This window comes from Acromyrmex echinatior, chromosome 8 (assembly GCF_024713525.1).
Source record: "Acromyrmex echinatior isolate Ae372 chromosome 8, ASM2471352v2, whole genome shotgun sequence".
NCBI lineage: Eukaryota > Metazoa > Arthropoda > Insecta > Hymenoptera > Formicidae > Acromyrmex > Acromyrmex echinatior.
In genome coordinates, this window is record NC_141859.1 from 2,731,132 (window position 1) to 2,751,817 (window position 20,686).

The 20,686-nt window shown below is 33.3% G+C and overlaps 1 protein-coding gene across 16 annotated transcripts in view; it reads left to right on the forward strand.

Annotated features, from left to right (window-relative positions):
- para (sodium voltage-gated channel paralytic) overlaps positions 1-20,686 on the forward strand; it is a 54,904-nt gene that overhangs the window by 21,208 nt on the left and 13,010 nt on the right. For 4 of the 16 annotated variants that reach the window (XM_087408619.1, XM_087408626.1, XM_087408624.1 and 1 more), the window contains 15 exons: positions 1,986-2,257; positions 2,369-2,542; positions 2,633-2,983; positions 3,102-3,336; positions 4,711-4,842; positions 5,475-5,607; positions 5,691-5,815; positions 5,957-6,219; positions 6,303-6,476; positions 9,743-9,865; positions 13,299-13,421; positions 13,892-14,086; positions 14,160-14,405; positions 18,693-18,963; positions 20,358-20,662. In XM_087408619.1, coding sequence (XP_087264745.1) covers positions 1,986-2,257; positions 2,369-2,542; positions 2,633-2,983; positions 3,102-3,336; positions 4,711-4,842; positions 5,475-5,607; positions 5,691-5,815; positions 5,957-6,219; positions 6,303-6,476; positions 9,743-9,865; positions 13,299-13,421; positions 13,892-14,086; positions 14,160-14,405; positions 18,693-18,963; positions 20,358-20,662 — 3,122 coding nt within the window. Of the gene's footprint in view, positions 1-1,985; positions 2,258-2,368; positions 2,543-2,632; positions 2,984-3,101; positions 3,337-4,710; positions 4,843-5,474; positions 5,608-5,690; positions 5,816-5,956; positions 6,220-6,302; positions 6,477-7,208; positions 7,332-9,742; positions 9,866-13,298; positions 13,422-13,891; positions 14,087-14,159; positions 14,406-18,692; positions 18,964-20,357; positions 20,663-20,686 lie in introns of all 16 variants that reach the window. The other 12 variants (XM_087408620.1, XM_087408633.1, XM_087408631.1 and 9 more) reach the window with 7 other exon arrangements.

Here is a 20,686-nt window from a genome sequence, read left to right on the forward strand (position 1 = left end):
CTGGACATTTCTGGACCGCCGCGCCTTGTACATAGTAGAACGAACAAATTCATTTTTAATTTTCATCCCAGCCGACGCAGCTAAAGATCACGCTCACGTGTTTTATACATACTACATACTTTTATTTACGATTGAGCATGGCGTGTAAATTGATGCGGTTCGCTATATACTTTGGATCGACACAGCGTCTCAGCTATTGCTAAACGGAGAAGCATTTAAATGGCAAATAATGTGAAACGCAGGATATTGTCTCTCTGCACAGTGTGATGCGACGAGAAAAATAAAGACACGATGCGGCCCGCGGGCCCTTGAGGGCGGTTTGTGAAAGCATTTTTTGGGGAAACAGAGTTTGCTCGTTTCCTGCGATGTGACACAGATTACCACCTTCGCGCAGCTGCACGATCCCGGTCGCTTCATGCTTCGATTTTTTTTTTTTTCAGATTATCTCAATCGTCGATAAATCATAAATAATGCTCGGTAATATGTGATATATAAATCCTCCCAAAATATAGCGTCATCAAAATATTTTATTAATTTATTTTATGTTTTAATATTTTAGTAAAATTATATATTTATAAAGATATGCAATGATATTAATTTTATAATATTTAATTATTTCTCTCTTTCCTCTATCCTTCTCTTTCTCTTTATAAGTTGAAAGAAATAGTAAAATTTATTTTAAATAATATTGTAGAGTCTAGACATTCTTTTATTCTCTCGATGATTGAGAAATCTTATTTATCTTTGGTTTCCGGAAACTGCAGCGATTTTGGTTAAATTTTCAATATTTTTGCACCTATATCACCACCGCGTTGAAGGGCACTATCGTGTTGGTCTCGGATGCACAATATAGCAAGATTAATAAATTATTCAAAAATGTAAACATGTATTTTTATCAACGTTGTTAGTCTTTGCAAAAAATATTTGATCACTAACGATTTATAATTTTAAATTTTTGCACGTAAAGCTGTAAATCACATTTTTACTACATCTGCAAATTTCGTTAACGTATCTGCGCAGAAACAGAGAATATTTTCCTGAAGATCGCACAAAATCATTACTTTGTTTGAAAAAATGTATAGCCATGCGTGATGTTGTTTGTTAACTGTATTTCATTGTAAAATGTTTGAGTGAGAAGAACTTCACGTGATTATGTTGACTTTTAGTTATCATTAATTGCTTATATTACAATATTTAATCCTTTCGCCGCAGACGCACATCTTTTACAATTATTAGCAAAATTTATATTTTTTGTGTAATGTAATTGTGCTCATATATAATTTATGACTATAAATTAAAAAAAAAAAATAAAATATAACGAAATAACTTTATAATTTTTTACGTGGCGAAAGTATTAAAACTAAATTGTAAAACTATCTTACTTTTTGTGTGTGTGAATAATTGCATGTTGAGTTCGTGCGCATGCTTCAATGTAATTATGTCGCATTGCACATTATTCGCGTCGCTGATGCACGACATTTGTTTAAATTTTATCATCTTTCAGTTTTATATTGGCGCCTTGCGTGAATTTGCATATCGTATGAAATACGAATCAACACTTCATTATTTATTGTATCAAATTGTATAGTGTCAATTTTTAATAAATAAAATATCAATTACACTATCGATGATTGATTTACAGTAATTTTATTATTAAATAAAATATTCGTAGAAAGATCTTTTCTCAATTTACTGCATAATGATGTTAATATAATGATGCGAGCATTTGCAAAAAAAAAAGAATAATTAACATTAAAAGATATTTTACTTTTAAATATTTTGCAAGAAGTTATTATAAAGTACGTTTATCCAGATTTACGCGATTCATTATTCAATGTGACATTTTTAATTTCGCCACGCCTTCTGCTTGCCTGCCTGCTTGCCTGTAAATATAATCTGTGATCTCGAAGAATGAGCCTGACCAAAGAAAAACCTCTTTCCCCAAAAAGAGTGGTGCCAGACAAAATTACTAACGCGCGTTACAGTTTCGACCTATTACTTTCCGACAGACGACGATGAAGAACCTACATTCAAGGACAAGTTAGTGGCCGGAATGTTTCGTTGTATCGACATCTTTTGCGTCTGGGATTGCTGTTGGCTTTGGCTCGAGTTTCAAAAGTACGTGTCCCTGTTGGTCTTTGATCCATTCGTAGAGCTCTTCATCACACTCTGTATCGTCGTTAATACGCTGTTCATGGCATTGGATCACCACGACATGGACAAAGATATGGAAAGAGTACTCAAATCTGGTAATTACGTAAGTATCAGTTGTGTCACTTTGAAATAAGAAAAGTGATATATACGCGTAATACATTATACGAATTTAATCAAATTAACAATTATGTTAACGATTCAATTCAAATTCTAGTTCTTCACGGCGACATTCGGCATCGAAGCGACTATGAAGCTAATAGCGATGAGCCCAAAATATTATTTTCAAGAGGGCTGGAATATTTTCGATTTTATCATCGTCGCTCTTTCGCTTGTGGAGTTGGGTCTCGAAGGCGTGCAAGGTCTGTCGGTATTACGATCTTTCAGATTGGTGAGTGTTACTCTTTTATTGCATTATTATTCTGTTAATCGATATAAGCAATTTAATCGTACGAGTTATGGAAAATTGGATTTCTTTTAGTTGAGAGTGTTCAAGCTAGCTAAATCGTGGCCTACGTTGAATCTGCTCATTTCCATCATGGGCAGAACGGTGGGCGCGTTGGGTAATCTAACGTTCGTATTGTGCATCATCATCTTCATCTTCGCCGTGATGGGTATGCAGCTCTTTGGCAAGAATTACGTCGATCACGTCGATTACTTCCCGGACGGTGATCTACCCAGATGGAACTTCACTGACTTCATGCACTCGTTTATGATCGTTTTTCGAGTGTTGTGCGGAGAATGGATCGAATCTATGTGGGATTGCATGTTGGTCGGTGACGTCTCCTGTATACCCTTCTTCTTAGCTACCGTCGTCATTGGTAACTTGGTCGTAAGTACAAAAGCGAAATCTTTTCAATAGCAATTTTTTATGTAATCAAGTGCAAGATCCTTTCACGCATATTAAATTATTCAATTTGCGATTGATTATGTTATGTTTTCACGAATAGGTCCTGAATCTCTTCTTAGCTCTGTTGCTCAGCAACTTCGGCTCATCGAACCTGTCGGCCCCGACTGCGGACAACGACACGAACAAGATTGCGGAGGCGATCGATCGAATAGCGCGTTTCATTAAGTGGATCAAACGAAATATCCTTGCTTTTGCTAAGTTGATGCGAGCCAAATTCACCAATCAGATATCCGATCAGGCGCCAGGTGAGGGACCGTCCAACAGTTGGAAAGAAGGTTTATATCCAATCAGATCGCTTGCTGTGTGCGCTGTGTAGTTCGTGGCACTGTCTTTCAGTTTTTGCTTTACACTTCTTTCACACGTTTTGCTGGTGCCAGTCGGCGACCGATGTAATAAATTAAAATATATCACGCGTGATGACGAGCTATGAATTACAACGACGAACAGAGCGGACGAGAGATTCGATCATATTTTGTTGTTCAAAATTATTTTTAAGTAACATTCAACATTTGTTTATTTTGTATCATTTTAAACGTTTTCATTGATTTATCATTTTTCTAATATTTACTATCGTTCATAAAGCATATATACGTCGACTGGTACATTCGATTTATTATGCAGATTCCTTAAATTTTACTTGGTTTGCTATTATGCTCCGTTAAAATCGTTGTAACATAACTGTAATTGCATTGTAATGTAATTTTGTTTACGATTTAATACGAATAATAAACACTCTTTCCCTAAATTGATTACAATTAGCCCGGTTTGAGTTTAATCATATTTTTGATTGAGTAATTTTCGAAAATAAGATAAAATCGAATGGTTCAGTGTGTTTAATGCACGGTGAGATTAACGCAAATTAAGTTTTGTTTCGCTGATTAGCTGCCTGGCAGTTATACGTTGCTATGCATTTTACTTTGGGAACGCATTTTACTACGTAACTTCGATGGCGATGAAATTCATCCAAGAATTTATCACTAAGCAGAAGTATACACATACATAAAAAATCACATGCATGATGCACGCTGCATTTCTATTCGTATCAGACTGCTGTAAATTTTTCTGATCAAATTCCCGAGAAATTAATTTTTTGTTCGATTTAATATAAAAATGGAAGCAAATATAAACAATTCTTCAATATACCTACATATATTCTAACATTTAATTAAATATACAAGCAATTTTTAAATACCTTTCATATATCTTAAAAACACGTTATATTTAGATGATAATCTGAACAGCAATTTATTAGATTTTTATTTCGATGAATTTAGGTGTTTCAAAACCACTGACTGTAAAATTAATAGCGAATGTGTCAATGCAGCAAGTATCATGCGCAAAGCATCTACATTGTGAATCATTGATACACTGTTTCGAACTGGATTGGATCACTGATATCATTGGACATAGATGACATCATATACGATTGCATGTAAACATGATCATGTTACTAATTTGATCTGATTCCTCAATTCGACGTGTTGGGAATCGCGACGGAAAACAATCGCGGCCGTGTGTATGAGCCTGTATATACGGCGATTGGATTTTTATCTATACAATATTTTGTATAGTTTCCAGCGCGTTTCGATTTGTTTTCCGATACGAATTTCCTAATAAGGGCGGGTTAGAGATTTTGTATGACTGTGCAGATGGGATTGATCGCGATGGGGACCTAGATCTTGCAGATGGAGAGTTGGACGCATATAGAGATAAGAAGAGCGCCAAAGAGCTTAATCAGCTTGAAGTTGCCATTGGTGACGGAATGGAATTTACTATTCATGGTAAGCGTGGAAACAATCAAAGTACAATTCATCGTCAATATAACAATAATCCTTTCATACTGTATAGTTACCGTTTTTAGCTGACAGAGATATTGCATAAAATGTCTAAGTATTATATATTATATCAAATAATAAAAGATTATTCGTTAAAAATTTTTTAAAAACCTGTTACAGGAAATTGTAAATTTTGTTCATAATTATGTAATTGATTAATTGAAAGATAAAAAGTGTAAAGTTTAAAATTAATCCTCTGCCAACAATGGACTTTAAAGACACAATAAATTTAAATCTGTAAAAAAAAAATACAATCGAATTTCTATGATAACAAAAACTTTTTATTAAATTTTTCATGAGTATGTAAAATTTTTTAAAGATTGTTACGCAGTTCAAAACACAATATGAAAATTTGCACTTCAAGTTCAAAGACTCACAGGTCATGGCCGAAGGATGAAAATTTTATATTGCTGACAAAGGATTAAAAATTTGTTACACAATTAAGAACTTGTTACACAGTTAAGAAATTATGTAATTTCCTTTTTTCTTTAAAACTTGTATTTTTGATTAATTAAGTTTAAAAAAAAAAATACTTTATAGCTATGATTAATATATCGAATTCGATTCCCTTTTCAAAGGAGATCTGAAGAATAAACTGAAGAGGGGTAAGCTGTGCATGAACAATACGAAAGTTATCGCGAATTCAATAAACCACCACGATTATAGACTGGACAACGATTATATTAATCAGAACGAAGATGACACTATCAGGTCGGTTAGATCTTTCATAAAATTCTCGTGTATCTCAGACAATATCATTAAAAACACATCTTACTCGATTGTTCTTTTAACAGTAACAAATCATATGGCAGTCACAAAAACCGCGCGTTTAAAGACGAAAGTCACAAAGGCAGTATGGATTCATTAAACGGCGAAGAGAAGAAAGATGCGAGCAAAGAAGATTTAGAACAGGAAGAAGGTAAGAGTAGTAGTTTATCTAACTTTGCAAAATTATTCAAAAATTTGAAAGAAGATATCGGCAAACGACAATCACAGATTAGAAGATTTTTACCGTCGTATGTTTCAAGATAATAGTGATAATTGAAACTACTTCAATCAGATTTAGAAGACGAGGGTGAAGAAGAGGAAGATCGACTCGATGGCGAGATAATACAAGTGGACGAGGATCCTATTCAATCGAGTTACCCGGCCGATTGCTGTCCGGAAAATTGCTACAAAAAGTTTCCATTCCTGGCCGGCGACGATGACGCTCCATTTTGGCAAGGTTGGGCAAACCTGAGATTCAAGACCTTCCGGCTGATCGAAAACAAATATTTCGAGACTGCCGTCATTACCATGATCCTTCTAAGTAGCTTGGCCTTGGTAAGATAATTTCCTTATTTTTTTTTTATAAATTCAAGATGTATATTTAACAATAAAAAGCAACGTGCGAAACCGGTTTACAGGCTTTAGAGGACGTTCATCTTCAACAACGACCTGTCCTGCAGGACGTACTGTATTACATGGACCGAATATTTACTGTGATCTTCTTCCTCGAGATGTTGATCAAGTGGCTGGCTCTAGGCTTTAAGAAGTACTTCACGAATGCCTGGTGCTGGCTCGATTTTATCATCGTCATGGTAAGTCATGTCTTTTTTTTCTTCGATGCTTTAACCCGATTATCAGAAATATTTGATTTTGTACAACGTGTGCAATTGAGTAGCCTCGTGATTACTGAAAGATGGTGATTCAACGTCTATCCGAAATTTCAATGAAGATTCGAATGCGTGAATTAAAAATTTCAATTATAACAAAAGCTCGATTGCACACTTGACAATTTACGAGAGAGTCTTATCGTTCTCGAATAACTTCATACGCGAATCAATTATTCGTCGTATTGCTTTCGCGTTTGTACATTTACGTCGCTTCGAAGAATAGCAACACGATATCAGTAGCATGTCATCTGATCTTGAAAACAAGTCGTCATTCACAACACGAGATTGCAAAAAAAAGTATCTGTCCGTGCTTCGATAACGAAAATTTAAATACTTGTAAGGATAAACAAAATATATTTGATGATAAATAATTAAGTTTTAAATAAGATTATCAGAGTCGATGCACGGATGATTTTTTTCCTGAACTTTTACCGCGCAAAAAGAAGATCTCTCTCGTTTTTACGATATTTTATCTCCTATCCCCTTCTTTTTCTTTCTCCACTTTTAAAACTTGAACAACTAATGCCGACGTGCGAAGCAATGTGGGAGCCGAGCGTCGAAGCTTCCGGTGGATTTCTCTTAATCGATCGCCATTAAGTATTATTGTAAGAACTGATACATAATATGTCTCGTCTGATGAATATTTGATGAAACTAGCTATCGCTCATCAACTTGGGTGCTGTCTGGGCCGGTGCAGCTGACATCCCGGCCTTCCGTTCCATGAGAACACTGAGGGCTTTGAGACCTTTACGAGCAGTCTCACGGTGGGAGGGCATGAGAGTAAGTCATCGGTCGACGAGGACTTAAGTGAACAATAATGCAAAGAAAAGCCTGATTCGGCTTATCGCAACGACGTTTGATGGATCGTACGGAGCTAACGGATCGATCACGTTATCACGACAGCACGTTTAATTTGTCCGCCGCGCGGACCTCCGATTGACGAGGGACTGCCGGTTATGCATGGATTGTTCCTTTCTATCTATCTCTTTCTCTCTCTCTCTCTCTCTCTCTCTCTCTCTCTCTCTCTCTCTCTCTCTCTCTCTCTCTTTCTTTCTCTTTCTTCCTCTCAAAGTAGTGACAATATCAGGAACGAGTCGAGACGTGTCGAAATCGTTTTACAGAATCGAAGATTCAAGCGTTGACTCATATACAGCATTAATATAGAAAATTATTTCTAATGCGAAATATTTCTGTGCATACATCATCAACTTTTCTTTACGTAAGTCAATTTTTATCAAACAAGTTTATTTGATGAAAATTAGTAATTTGATAAAAAATATATTTTTACTGGCTCTCTCTAATCTGCTAAACATTTTCATGAGAAAACAATTGTGGAAAAGAAATAATTCCGTTTATCAATGCTGACTATGGAGTCAAAGCGAAAATTAGCGATCTCATAAAACAAGTTGGATCTATTTCGGCTCGATTCCGATCGATTGTTAAATCAGTGATTTAGATAGAGTTTACGATATCGATCCGTTGGACGCAGTACGAAGCTTCGGCTTTTGAAATATCCGTTGTGATAAATGGAAACGAGGTGAAAAAACGGAAATCTTAAAGGGCTAAGCGGGAAGAACAGCTACAGCGAGGATAGCTTGTATTACGGTGTATTATGGTGTACTATGGTGTGCTTACCGATGTGCAGAGATACACTGGCGTCTCTACTTGGTGTCTGCACTGATACCTGCGGTCATTGTCGTATATTACTAGCTAAAGTCGCCTATGTACGCCTTTTCTAACAGTCTCTTGGTACCAATGATCGTTGTGCAAAATATCGAATATTTATACATGATATATATATATATATATATCTATATATATTATATAAATATGCTTTTTGTGTAGTGTAAAAATTTCCTCGTACGTGTGTGTGTGTGTGGATATACGCGCGCGTGTGTGTGGTGTTACATGCGTCCTTTATGCGCGCAACATGTAATATGTTTATTGAGATCTTTCTTAGAGCGTCGCGATGCTTCATCGCGAGTATATATATATATATATATTTTTTTTTTTTTAATTATCGACAAGATAATTAAGATGTGAGCAAATTTAATTTCTTTCCCGCTTTAATTGATACAATCTTGATTTGTCAAATGTGGTATAGAGCTTTTGTATTTGTCGTGTGCGACGATAAATTAAATTAAAACTCGCTTGATGCGTCGCGATCGCAAGTATGACAAACCTTTTCGTCTGTTTCAGGATGCAGCCGATAGTACTTGCTCGTTATAACGATAATCCCGAGCTGTTTGTCGTTCTATCTATCTCTGTTTCTGATTGCGCGTGTGTGTGTGTCTATATATGAATACATATGTATTTCTTCACGTACACATGTAAAAATATATATGCACATACATACAGTTATGTATATCTCCTGATTACTGTTAATTGCTATATGTGCCGTACCTGGAATCTATTGCCTCTATCTTCCTTGTTTATATGACTGTCGTATTATATTAATGTAATGTGTCCTCTGTTCTATAAGTACCGTTATGAAATTTTTCCTATTTTCTTAGCAAGTTTTAATTTAATTTACATATGCAGCAAATAGATAAGTTTTGCAATACATCAACTATTTTCTAAAAGTTCAGATTTTTTTATGGATATATATTTTGTAATAATTTAAATATCTATCAGTAACTCTGATTATCAATGCTTTTTAAATGCGTATTATTTACATTACCATTTAAATATTATTCTTGGGATTAATTTATGACGTTTACAAAATCTAAGATAATTTATTTATCAATATTGCGTGAAAATATACGCATGAATATCGCGAAGGTGCAAGAGAAAGTTGTTTTCTCAACATTGTGTTAATTGTCTGCTAAACGAAGGATATGCTCTCTATTTTTATGCACGAAAGTGACGGTACTTACAGAATAATGATACCGTAATGTATATATGAGTATTTACATATATATATATATCTATAGCTAGAGAAATATCGAGGCTCTCCACAGATCGACAGCCCCTCGAATTTCTTTGTACAGATATCCAAATGTCTTAATTCGTCGTGGAGTCGAAGGAATACGCAGTAATACGTCGATTTCGTCTTTTGACTTCCTCCCTTCCCCTCTTTCTTTTCATCCTGGCCTTATCCCAATATCCGTGAATCGTCGGAATTGATCAAGTCTATCCCTCACACGTCTGTCTACCTCTCGCTGTGATTCGCTCTCGTTTCTCGCTCGCAGGTATCGCTCATTAACTTCGTAGCGTCGCTCTGTGGCGCTGGCGGGATTCAAGCCTTCAAAACAATGCGGACCCTAAGGGCCCTAAGGCCGCTCAGGGCGATGTCTAGAATGCAGGGGATGCGGGTATGTAGCCCACCGTCTCAGCAGACCTTGTCGCTTGCTCTACGTCTGCCGTGGAGAAAACGGCAGAGTCGATCCCCCTTGTTTAATCCCTTCAATACCGGGGAGTATAATAATGTTTCTTAATCCCCGTCAACGATATTTACCATCGAGGGGAACAACGTCAGGAAGAACATTCTTTTATATATAAATATCTACTTAATCATCGTAAACGAATTTTACTTGAGCTTAATTTATTTCAAGTATAAAGTAAACTGTTGCATTATAGAAAAGTTATTAAACCTATATTATGGAATAGATAAATTTTTTTTTTAAATAAGAATTAATCACAAAATTTAAGATTGATACACAAGTTTTGAAATAACTATTTGATTTTTTTGCAAAATTTTTAGCTAAAATATAAAAACGTGTTACACGTTTCGAGATTACAAAGAGAAAAATTTTATAACATATTCTTGACAGATACAAAAAAAAGTTTATTAATTAAATCTATGTAATTTTTTTCTCATGCGTTATCTTAGCTCTTAATTCATCAAACTCTTGCTATTACGAATTGATTTTTATCTATCGTTTATAAATTATTAAATTGTATTACCATCATTTTCTGTCTCTCACATATTAATACTTATACATTATCTAATTAAATTCTCGCACCAGGAATAATAATTCTCAGATTATATAGACTCAAAAATCATCATTGTTTCCTTTTCTTCCATAAAATTCGACCGATTACGTTTATCAAGAGTCTGCATCGTTGTCAATTATTTTAATGTAGATTGCAAGTAAAAAATTGCGCACTGTAATACCTTATACCACTGAATACCTTATTCTTTAAATATGTGTGTATCTAATTTCATTTTCTAATATTTTTTGAACGTATATAAGTTAAATAGAATGGATGAATCATTTATATGTAATGCAAATGCAAATGACATTCTTTATCAAGATATTATCTTCGTAAAATACATAAAAATAATTTCGTATAAATTTTTATTATAATTTAAAAATATGTAATATCTGTGACATTCGGTGATACCGACTCTTGAAAAACTGCAAGATCGTCGATCTGGAATCGACTAAAACACAATATTACATTTTCTTCCTGTTGCACGGGAACATGCTAAAATAGAGGCAGTCGCGAATGCACGGCAGAGCTTAAAAATGCGAATGCGTGAAGCAGCGCGTAGATAATTCGTCGTTCACAACCGATCAACACTACACTAATCGAAAAACACGCAAATAGAGCATAGAAACACGCGCTTTCATCTTTACATTATCATTGATACACGAGTCGTATACTATCCCACCTTCGCGCGAAAATATTTATACATAATAATATTTATAGCAGTACATTTAAACGTGAAGATCAAAATGGAACATCACGTGTATCTGACTTTGTATATCACAAGCCTGATAATAGTGCGTGTGACAGCGTTACACTCTGGAAACTCTGGACATACACAAACAAAAAATTTAACCGTATTAAATTTCTATTCATATCGCATTTAGGATTAAATATAATCGAATTTTGAAATATATTTATATTCGATGTATCGTTACAAGTATTATTTCGGTCAGTAATATTTTAAATCAGTAACGTTTGCAGTCGAATGTGCGATATGAGTATACAAAGGGATACTTTATTCATCTCTCATAACGTGTAGTGAAGGCTCGCCTTTTATGATAATCGCGACGAATCTCCTCGCAAATACTCATACTTATGTCACATACTCGCAACACAAGGTCGCTGAGACACTGGGTTGTAGTAATTACTGTCATGCCCACGCCCTGACACTTCTTCTATTTTACAGTAGATCGCTGCAAATCGCTCCTCGGAGCACTCAATATTTTATTTCTTGAGTTTTGCTTTTGCACGAGACCACGAAGGTAGCAGGATGCGATTGTTTCCGAATTTACAGGATTCATATGTTTCCCAGGAAACACACTTTAATTCGTGCATAAATCGAAAAGAGAAACTTTTTGATAAATAAATGCAATTGCAGTAATTCTGGGAAACATATTAATCACACGGATCGCGTAAGTTATCTATAGAATTCTAAGTTGCTCTTCTTTTTCAAATATTATATACTGAATGTCCTGAGAGAGGAGGAAAAGTACTAAATTTTTTGAAAAAGAGGCTAGATTTTTAAGGGAAATTATTTATCTAAGACATTTAGCGATTATGGGTGGATTGTCCATTTCTCGTCATAAAATATCGTAATAATTATTCCTTAAGCGAAATTAAAAAGATAAGGTCTTTTACCGAATAATAATATAAGCTGCATAATTTGGCTTGCTTATTAATGTTCGATGTTTAAAAAAAAAGCTGCTTAATTAAATATTCGACATAATTTAGGGAAACACCTAATAAATTATGCCCAAGTGAGAGCCCGCGTTATTCGTGTATATTTTTGTGGGATATTCTGTATATAAATTGCTTAGATACGTAGTATTTGCAACTGGATTGCTTAGTAGACATGAAAATCGAATGCTTGCTTGCTTTCGTCAGCTTTTCGTTCGTGCTGTAACTTGCGCTTGCTTTACATGTTGATCTTGCCTGTGGCTTTCTTTCTTTAGTACACCCGAGTATGGAACTTGTAGATATAAATTTACACGATGCGCGTTATCATCACTGATCCATGATCAATCAAAGTCACAGTTACATATTATATTTAATTATATTAATTGTAGTTAACATCCCACTTAAATTACAATTTACATACACACTAATGAAATTACATCTAAATTAACTGCTCGTATAATGATCCGTGCATTATTAAAGTAAGGAAATCATTTAATAATAAATATTATTTTTCTGTATAATAAAAATAGATTTTTTGGTGTGTATGTAAATCAAGATCCGGAAAGTATTACTCAAATTCTAATTTATTTGGTAGACATTTGCTTATAATAATCGTATATTTCGATTAATTAGGGCTACTTAAAAGTGCCTGTAAAGCTAAAATATCACGCACAGAATTAAGTTACTGCACAGAGGAACGCAATGTAGAAATAAATCTTTTATTCACGATTAAATTTTGATTCTATTTTGTAATAATATTAAATTTCGAGCGAATATTATTTTATAAAGAAAATTATGATATATAATAAATTAATCGGATTATTTATTCAAGTATTATTAGAATAACATTTTATTTCAAATTATTTCATTAAAAAAATTCAACATTATTAATGTTTTTAACGATCATAAATTTAAAAAATATATATATTTTTCCTTACTTGAAATATAGGATAGCTGTATCAGATTAATTTTTTTATGGGGTAAATAAATTTTTCGCAGTTTTAGTCTTAACACGAGCACATTAAGCGTATAGCGCGTGACACAATCGCATATAAATAAGAGCATAGATGCAGAAATTCTTAGCGAAATGTCACGAGTCTGATATCGCGTCTAATCGAATTTCGTCTCTCATAGGTAGTCGTTAATGCCTTGGTCCAAGCCATTCCATCCATCTTCAACGTATTGCTGGTATGCCTTATTTTCTGGCTTATATTCGCTATCATGGGGGTGCAGCTGTTTGCTGGCAAATATTATAAGGTGAATATATTTTTATTATTACATGCGAATAGAAATCGATAATCGATTTTCAGAAGAAAGACAAATATTCGTTATTCTTTAATTTTTAAGGGGATAAGTGAGGGATGATACCTTAAGCATAGTTTTCTTAAAAGCTGTTCTGAAAAAGGGAAATAAAAAGTCTAACCCAGATGTTCAAAAGTTTTAAAATTCATTATTTTTACATTCTTCTGTTTCACAAGGATACAACTAATGCAAAAACTATAATATAATAGAATATATTAGTAAAAAATATATAACTATAAAATTAAAATTTTGTTCTGAGGATATTCTGAGCATTCCACCCACCAATTTGAGTATTCTTTAGACTATCTACGCATTTAAAAGCTAAATAATTCTCGTGATTTATTTTTAAGAGACTTTTCTTTCCAAATTAGAATTTGATTCAAAAAGTAAAAACGTCATGTTATATAATTTCACTTTCGTTGCAGTGTGTCGACGCGAACAAGACGACGCTCAGCTACGAGATAATACCGGATCGTAACGCTTGCAATACCGAGAATTACACGTGGGAAAATTCGCCGATGAATTTCGATCACGTCGGGAAAGCGTATCTGTGCCTATTCCAAGTGGCGACTTTTAAAGGATGGATTCAAATTATGAACGATGCGATCGACTCTAGAGAAGTGAGTATAATCTCACAATTTTTACATTTTTTATCGATATACATGTTGTAACACGTCGCTCAATCATTTACAGATCGATAAGCAACCAATTCGCGAAACGAACATTTACATGTATCTCTACTTCGTGTTTTTCATTATATTTGGATCGTTTTTTACCCTCAATCTGTTTATCGGAGTGATCATCGACAATTTTAACGAGCAAAAGAAGAAAGCTGGCGGATCCCTCGAGATGTTCATGACGGAAGATCAAAAGAAATATTACAACGCCATGAAGAAAATGGGCAATAAGAAGCCTCTAAAAGCCATTCCTCGACCGAGGGTAAGTTATATAAATAATAAAGACATATATATATAATAATAGAATAAAATTTGTTTCCACTAATCCTTTTTTTCTAAAAATAAATTCAATATAAGTGTGTGTGCTACACAATTTATCATTTATTCAAATATCGAAATTTGAATTTGAATTACAAAATAAAAATGGCAAAGACTCTAATTATTCACATCTAATTATTTCTGTAATAATTTTTCCGCTAAAACGTGTTGATAGATTTAGGATTAATTAATTTAAATAAATAAATTTCTCATCCCAAAAAAAACTCGTAATTAATTTTATATAATTAATTACATATAAATAAAACCTAGACTGATTATTTTTGTTAAATAATAATATCGAGTTTTTATTACGCACATAGAAATTAAAAAAATAAGATATTGTTCAAAAAAAATCAACGGATAGTTATATCTATATATAATTTATGATCAAATATTTATATTAATTTATTCTAGCCAATCCACATCTTAAAGCAATAAATCTGTGAATTATTATATTCAACTGTAATATTTTAATGCACTTTAATTTTTAATTTCTACTTTAGATGTAATAGAAAATAATTAAATAGTAACATATAAATCATACATAATGTCATTATAAGTATATAAACTTTATTATTATTACTATTAATGTATAGAAATGTATAGAAATGTAAAAATTTCTATGAGAAAATTAAGAAAAGATGTTTAATTCTTTGATAGAATTAATAATTTGATAGAAGATTTTTAATTCTTTTTCTAAAATATTTTTCATTTTATGTATAAAATTTATACAATTCTCTAATATAATTTTCACAAATTCATTACCCCAAAATTAAAAAAATGGTTCAGCACTCACCGATACGATACATAGCAACGGAGTTGTAGTAGAAGTTAATCTATAAAAACATAAATATGCACAAATTATAGAACACGTAAAATAATTAATATTTCAAAAAATAAATTTCATCGACCAAATACGTAAGAAAAATATTAATCCCCGAAATGTTTTTTTTAAATACAAACTTTTAAAAATAATATATTTAACAAAAATCAAATTCGTAACTTTTCACAAATAATTCAAACAAATGCTAAATATATTTAATATTTTCACATGTATCTATAAATAAATGTTTCTTAAAATAAAAAAATATTTTATCTATTATATTTTTATTATACTTCTATTATATTGTACGAAATTATCCATTCGGAATTAATCATGATGACCACAGATTAATTTTGCAAAAATAATAAATGTATATTGTTACATTACTCACCTCGGGGTTGCTCCGTCGATGCCCGATGCCTCTCAAGCTTGCTCCTCCTTTCAGATTCTTTCGTTATTTCTTTCGGCACACACACACACACACACACTCACACACTCACACACTCGCGAAAATTTTATTACGACCGTAATCATCATGATTAATATATGTAAGTACATACATCAATCACGATAATTACGCGATACTTTTCACGACACTACCGACGCTAATCGCGTGCTTTGTTGTAAACAACGAGAAAACGCGCAAACAGAACAATTATAATGTGGAACAATGATCCGTTCGGCACTCACGGTCAGCGCGGCGTCTCGCGAATTAACGTAATGGCGACTCCGTAACGGCAAAGTAAATTCGAAGATTGCGCGGCCAACTTCAGACGCCACTTCCAACCGCGACGGTGCTGCATCTACTGCTACTAGTTTCACTTCGTACTTTTCCGCTCCTTGAATAAGCCATGATAATCGCATGTTTTTCAGAACAATTACATTCGCTTATGTATTATAAGTGGATAAATTATGGGACTTGAAATCAAAAACGAATATCCGGGGAATACAATATCTGGAAATATGGTTATTATATCGCTTTGTCGAGCATTAGCGTGATCAACTTCGATCGAATAAATCTCGCGAAATACGCGTCGTAACGTTTCACCCAAATACAAACGACGAACTTACTGATACGTAGTTAATAAATATTACATATATTTAATTAGAAGTATAGTTACTAATTAAACGCGTTGTATCACCGCTCGACTCCGAATCGGTCCGTTCTATACCTCGGCCATCTGTGAATAACCGACAAATTGGGAAGTGAAGTTGGCAACTTTATGAATACCACACGACGCAAAATTAATGATCGATTGAAACGCGGTGGACCGTCCAAAAATGAAATTCAAGAACTCACGCGCGATACATTTTGAAACGCAAAAATTAAATGAAATGACATGAAATACATACATACATTATTTAACAAATAATCGTATTACGCCTTTTCATTACTCGACTTATTCGATCCGATTCAGATATCTCACTTCACGCTCTGGGAGACAAATTATATATTCAAACCGACGTAAAATTCAACGCGGATTGCATGCGATTAAAGTATCATTGTAGAAATAACTCGCCCACAGGTATGACTATAATTAAACGACGATAATTTATGATTCCTGTCTACTTTCGCTTCGATAATAATTACTCTCAATAAACTATTTGTGCGAAATATCAGCGCTTCGATACGAAGCGTCGAGTGGATACGTGTGGGATCGTTAACAGGAGTTGAATGATCGTTCGATTGATGAATGATATTCGTCAAGTATTGGTACAGAATAATCGTGTTTGGAGCTTTGTTGTATCTCCTGTAATCGCGTTTTGAGAAATAATACGACGTAGGCGACACGCCGCTACCGGTTCGCCCGAGTGTCGGCACGCGAATGCGAATATTGAGAATGGCACTTGGTAGTGCGGTGACCTTGTTATTATGTATGACGCGGCGCGCCGTTACGCTGCGCGCCGAGCTACGTAAACAAATTCGAAGGCCGCATGCCAACCGATTCGTTGACTACAAAATTGTAACTACATAATTGAAAATTACGAAATGTATCGAATATTTTATTCCTTGCGTTTCACATTACTTACACATTACTTACTGTTAGGAATGTAACCACGAGCTTCCTTTACACATAAATGAAGCTGGTGATTATGAATGAAATTAAAAGTAATGATTTAACTGAAAATTAAGTTACAGTAAAGTTACTTAAATTGAACGTGCACATTAAATTTATGAAATTTTAATGTACTTTTAATAAAATTTTATGAAAAATACATTAAATTTCATGTACATGTACACAAATATACTTTTTAGTTATAAATACATTAAATTTAATGTAATGTCATGAAATTAAATTCAAATTGTGTTTTATTAACTTAAAAGTTAATAAAATTTGAGAACATTTCTAACAGTGTAATTTCAATAGATTGTTACATTGTCGAAGCACGTTTCTCGATTTGTTTTGTGAACTTGTTAACGTATCACTTGACGATTAATTTCGTACAATGAAAATGTTTTGAAAGGGATTATTATTTAAATCTGAATGCGAATGTTACAATTTGATGTGCTCTGATAGTGTACTTTAACTCGTGCCTATGAATTGTTTAATTTTTTTTATTTAAAACTTTGTGAAGGATTGATTTTATTATTTAAAAAGAGAGAGAATTATTAGATTTAATATTTAGATGAAAAATAATATAACATTTATTTGAATGGAAAGTATATATACGCTGGGAAAAGTCTTGTTGTATTAATTAGAATTCAGATTCAATTTAAAAGGTACAAATGAGACATTTATAGTTAAATCTGTCGAATATTCTTTCGAGATAACTAAAATTCTGATTCATATGATTAAAATAATTCGTTTTGTTTGTACTTTTTTTTGGCATAACTGGAATATTTTTCTCAATATGTTTATACTTCGCTGTATGAAAAGAACGATTTTAAAATATCTAAAAAAAAAAAATTATTTTTTATTGCACCATCAAAATAATTATGTAGAATATTCGAACTATAGTTACTAAAATATCAATATTTTTTACAGCTTTTAATATTTTTTTACACCATAGAAATGAACAAAGTTGCAATTTTAATATTAAAAAAATATCCTAAAAATGTAGCGACGTTGGTAACGGTTATAATTTATTGTAATTAATTTGTCGATAGCAATTGACTTTGCGCTCTCTATAATATACAATAAATTAAAAAATGAAGGCAGAAAATAAAATCTTGTGCTGCAAATATAATGTATAAAAATAATGGAATGCGAATTTATGTGCATCACGTTATTAATTTTACTTTCATATAAATCTTTTATTTCAATATATATATATATATATATATATATATATATATATCTAATATAATAAAGTATTAAGAAAATATTTTAACATTAAGTTAAATAACATGTAATAAGGAAAATTTAATGCATAAATCGATATAATATTTTTTTATATTATTTACAGTGGCGGCCGCAGGCAATAGTGTTTGAAATAGTGACGGACAAAAAGTTCGATATGATAATCATGTTGTTCATCGGGCTGAACATGCTCACGATGACGATGGACCATTATCAGCAGAGCGAAACCTTCGGCAATGTTCTGGACTATCTCAATATGATATTCATTGTGATATTCACCAGCGAGTGTCTCATGAAGATCTTCGCTCTTCGCTACCACTATTTCAAGGAGCCATGGAATCTCTTTGATTTTGTTGTTGTTATATTGTCAATATTAGGTAATGTAATGTAATGGTTGCTCCAGTCGTATGACCCGAGTGAAACAAAAGTGAAATATGAAAAAAGAGCCGGGCCTGTTAGCTTTCCTTCTTGCTACTCGATTCAGAAGAATGATATTATATTCGCCTATAGTATACTTTTAGACTAGTATTCTATCTCACGAGCGAGGACAAATTGGCATGCCACGCTGTCATGGTTTTCTCTGCTATATTTTTCACGCACGTAGAATCTCTTTTTTCAATCAAGCGGACAGGCCTAACGTTTCGCTCGTGTCTCAACGACTGATGGATATCATTACGTTATGTAGCCTTACATTGATGTTGAATTTATTTCCCACCGTGCCAATCCTATCCCATCACCTTACTCGTGTCCTTCCCAAGTGTTGTTGGTGTCCAAAGTCGAATTGCTGTGCTTTCAGCGTTACTTTGTGTCGCATCTCAAACGAGAATCGTGATAAAAGTAATTATTAGTAATACAAAGTAATTATTCAGAATTAATGATTGATAAATAAATTATTAATTAGAAATTATGATTAATATTGAAGAATTTTAAATTGCGAAAATAATTATCACAATGTAACGCTTTCCACGAGCCATTCGACATATTTAATTGATGTTGCAACAATCAATTAATTGAAGTTTCCTGGTAAGATCGGGTCTGTATGAAATAGAAACTTTAGGGTTTCACTTATTATCAGAATATATAGATTTTATAGAATTTTTCTCTTTTCGAATGACAGTAGTGAGAAATTTTTAACATATTCAAAATTTATCTTTTATAAGGCACCGCATAACTTTAATTAGATTATGATAGAGAGAGAGCTTTTATATTTCATTAATTAATTTCCATATACGCTTTCTATGATTTTATAAGAGTTCTAGCCGAAGTTTCAAGAATCTATTATCCGAGTCCTTAGGACGCGCATGAATTTTTTAATAATCTAACATTTTCGATACAACTCTCTGACGCACATATTTTCTAGAAGTGAACAGAGTGTAAAATATGAATGCTCGTATCTCGCGAGAATTTATTTATTTTCTATTGAAAGGAAAAATACGATTTTTAGATATTATTTTTCGTATGATGTAACTAGCCTGCTAGAAAAATACAAATGATTTTTATAGAGATGTACACTTGAAGTCCTATATCTTTCTAAATCGCACTCTTTTTTTACTAACTACACTAGTTACATAATTAGATAATACAACCGCATGATCCAACCCGAACCCGTTAGTATGATGATGCATGAGATTTTCAGTAATTATGAATGAATTAAGTGTATCGTTTATGTGCCATAAGTGACATCACCGCACCCTCGCTTAATCCTTGATGTTAATTCGAGCTTGAAGAATTGCTCTCGAAGTTGCTGAAATGTGAATTTTCATTCCGACAGGTCTGGTGCTCAGCGACATTATTGAGAAATATTTCGTGTCGCCGACTTTGCTTCGTGTAGTAAGAGTGGCAAAAGTCGGTCGTGTGCTTCGACTCGTAAAAGGTGCCAAGGGTATCCGAACCCTTCTCTTCGCCCTGGCGATGTCGTTGCCAGCCCTCTTCAATATTTGCCTACTGCTGTTTTTGGTGATGTTTATCTTCGCGATATTCGGGATGTCTTTCTTCATGCACGTCAAAGACAAGAGCGGACTGGATGACGTGTATAATTTCAAGACATTTGGGCAGTCGATGATACTGCTGTTTCAGGTAACTAAGTTATTAATCTTAATT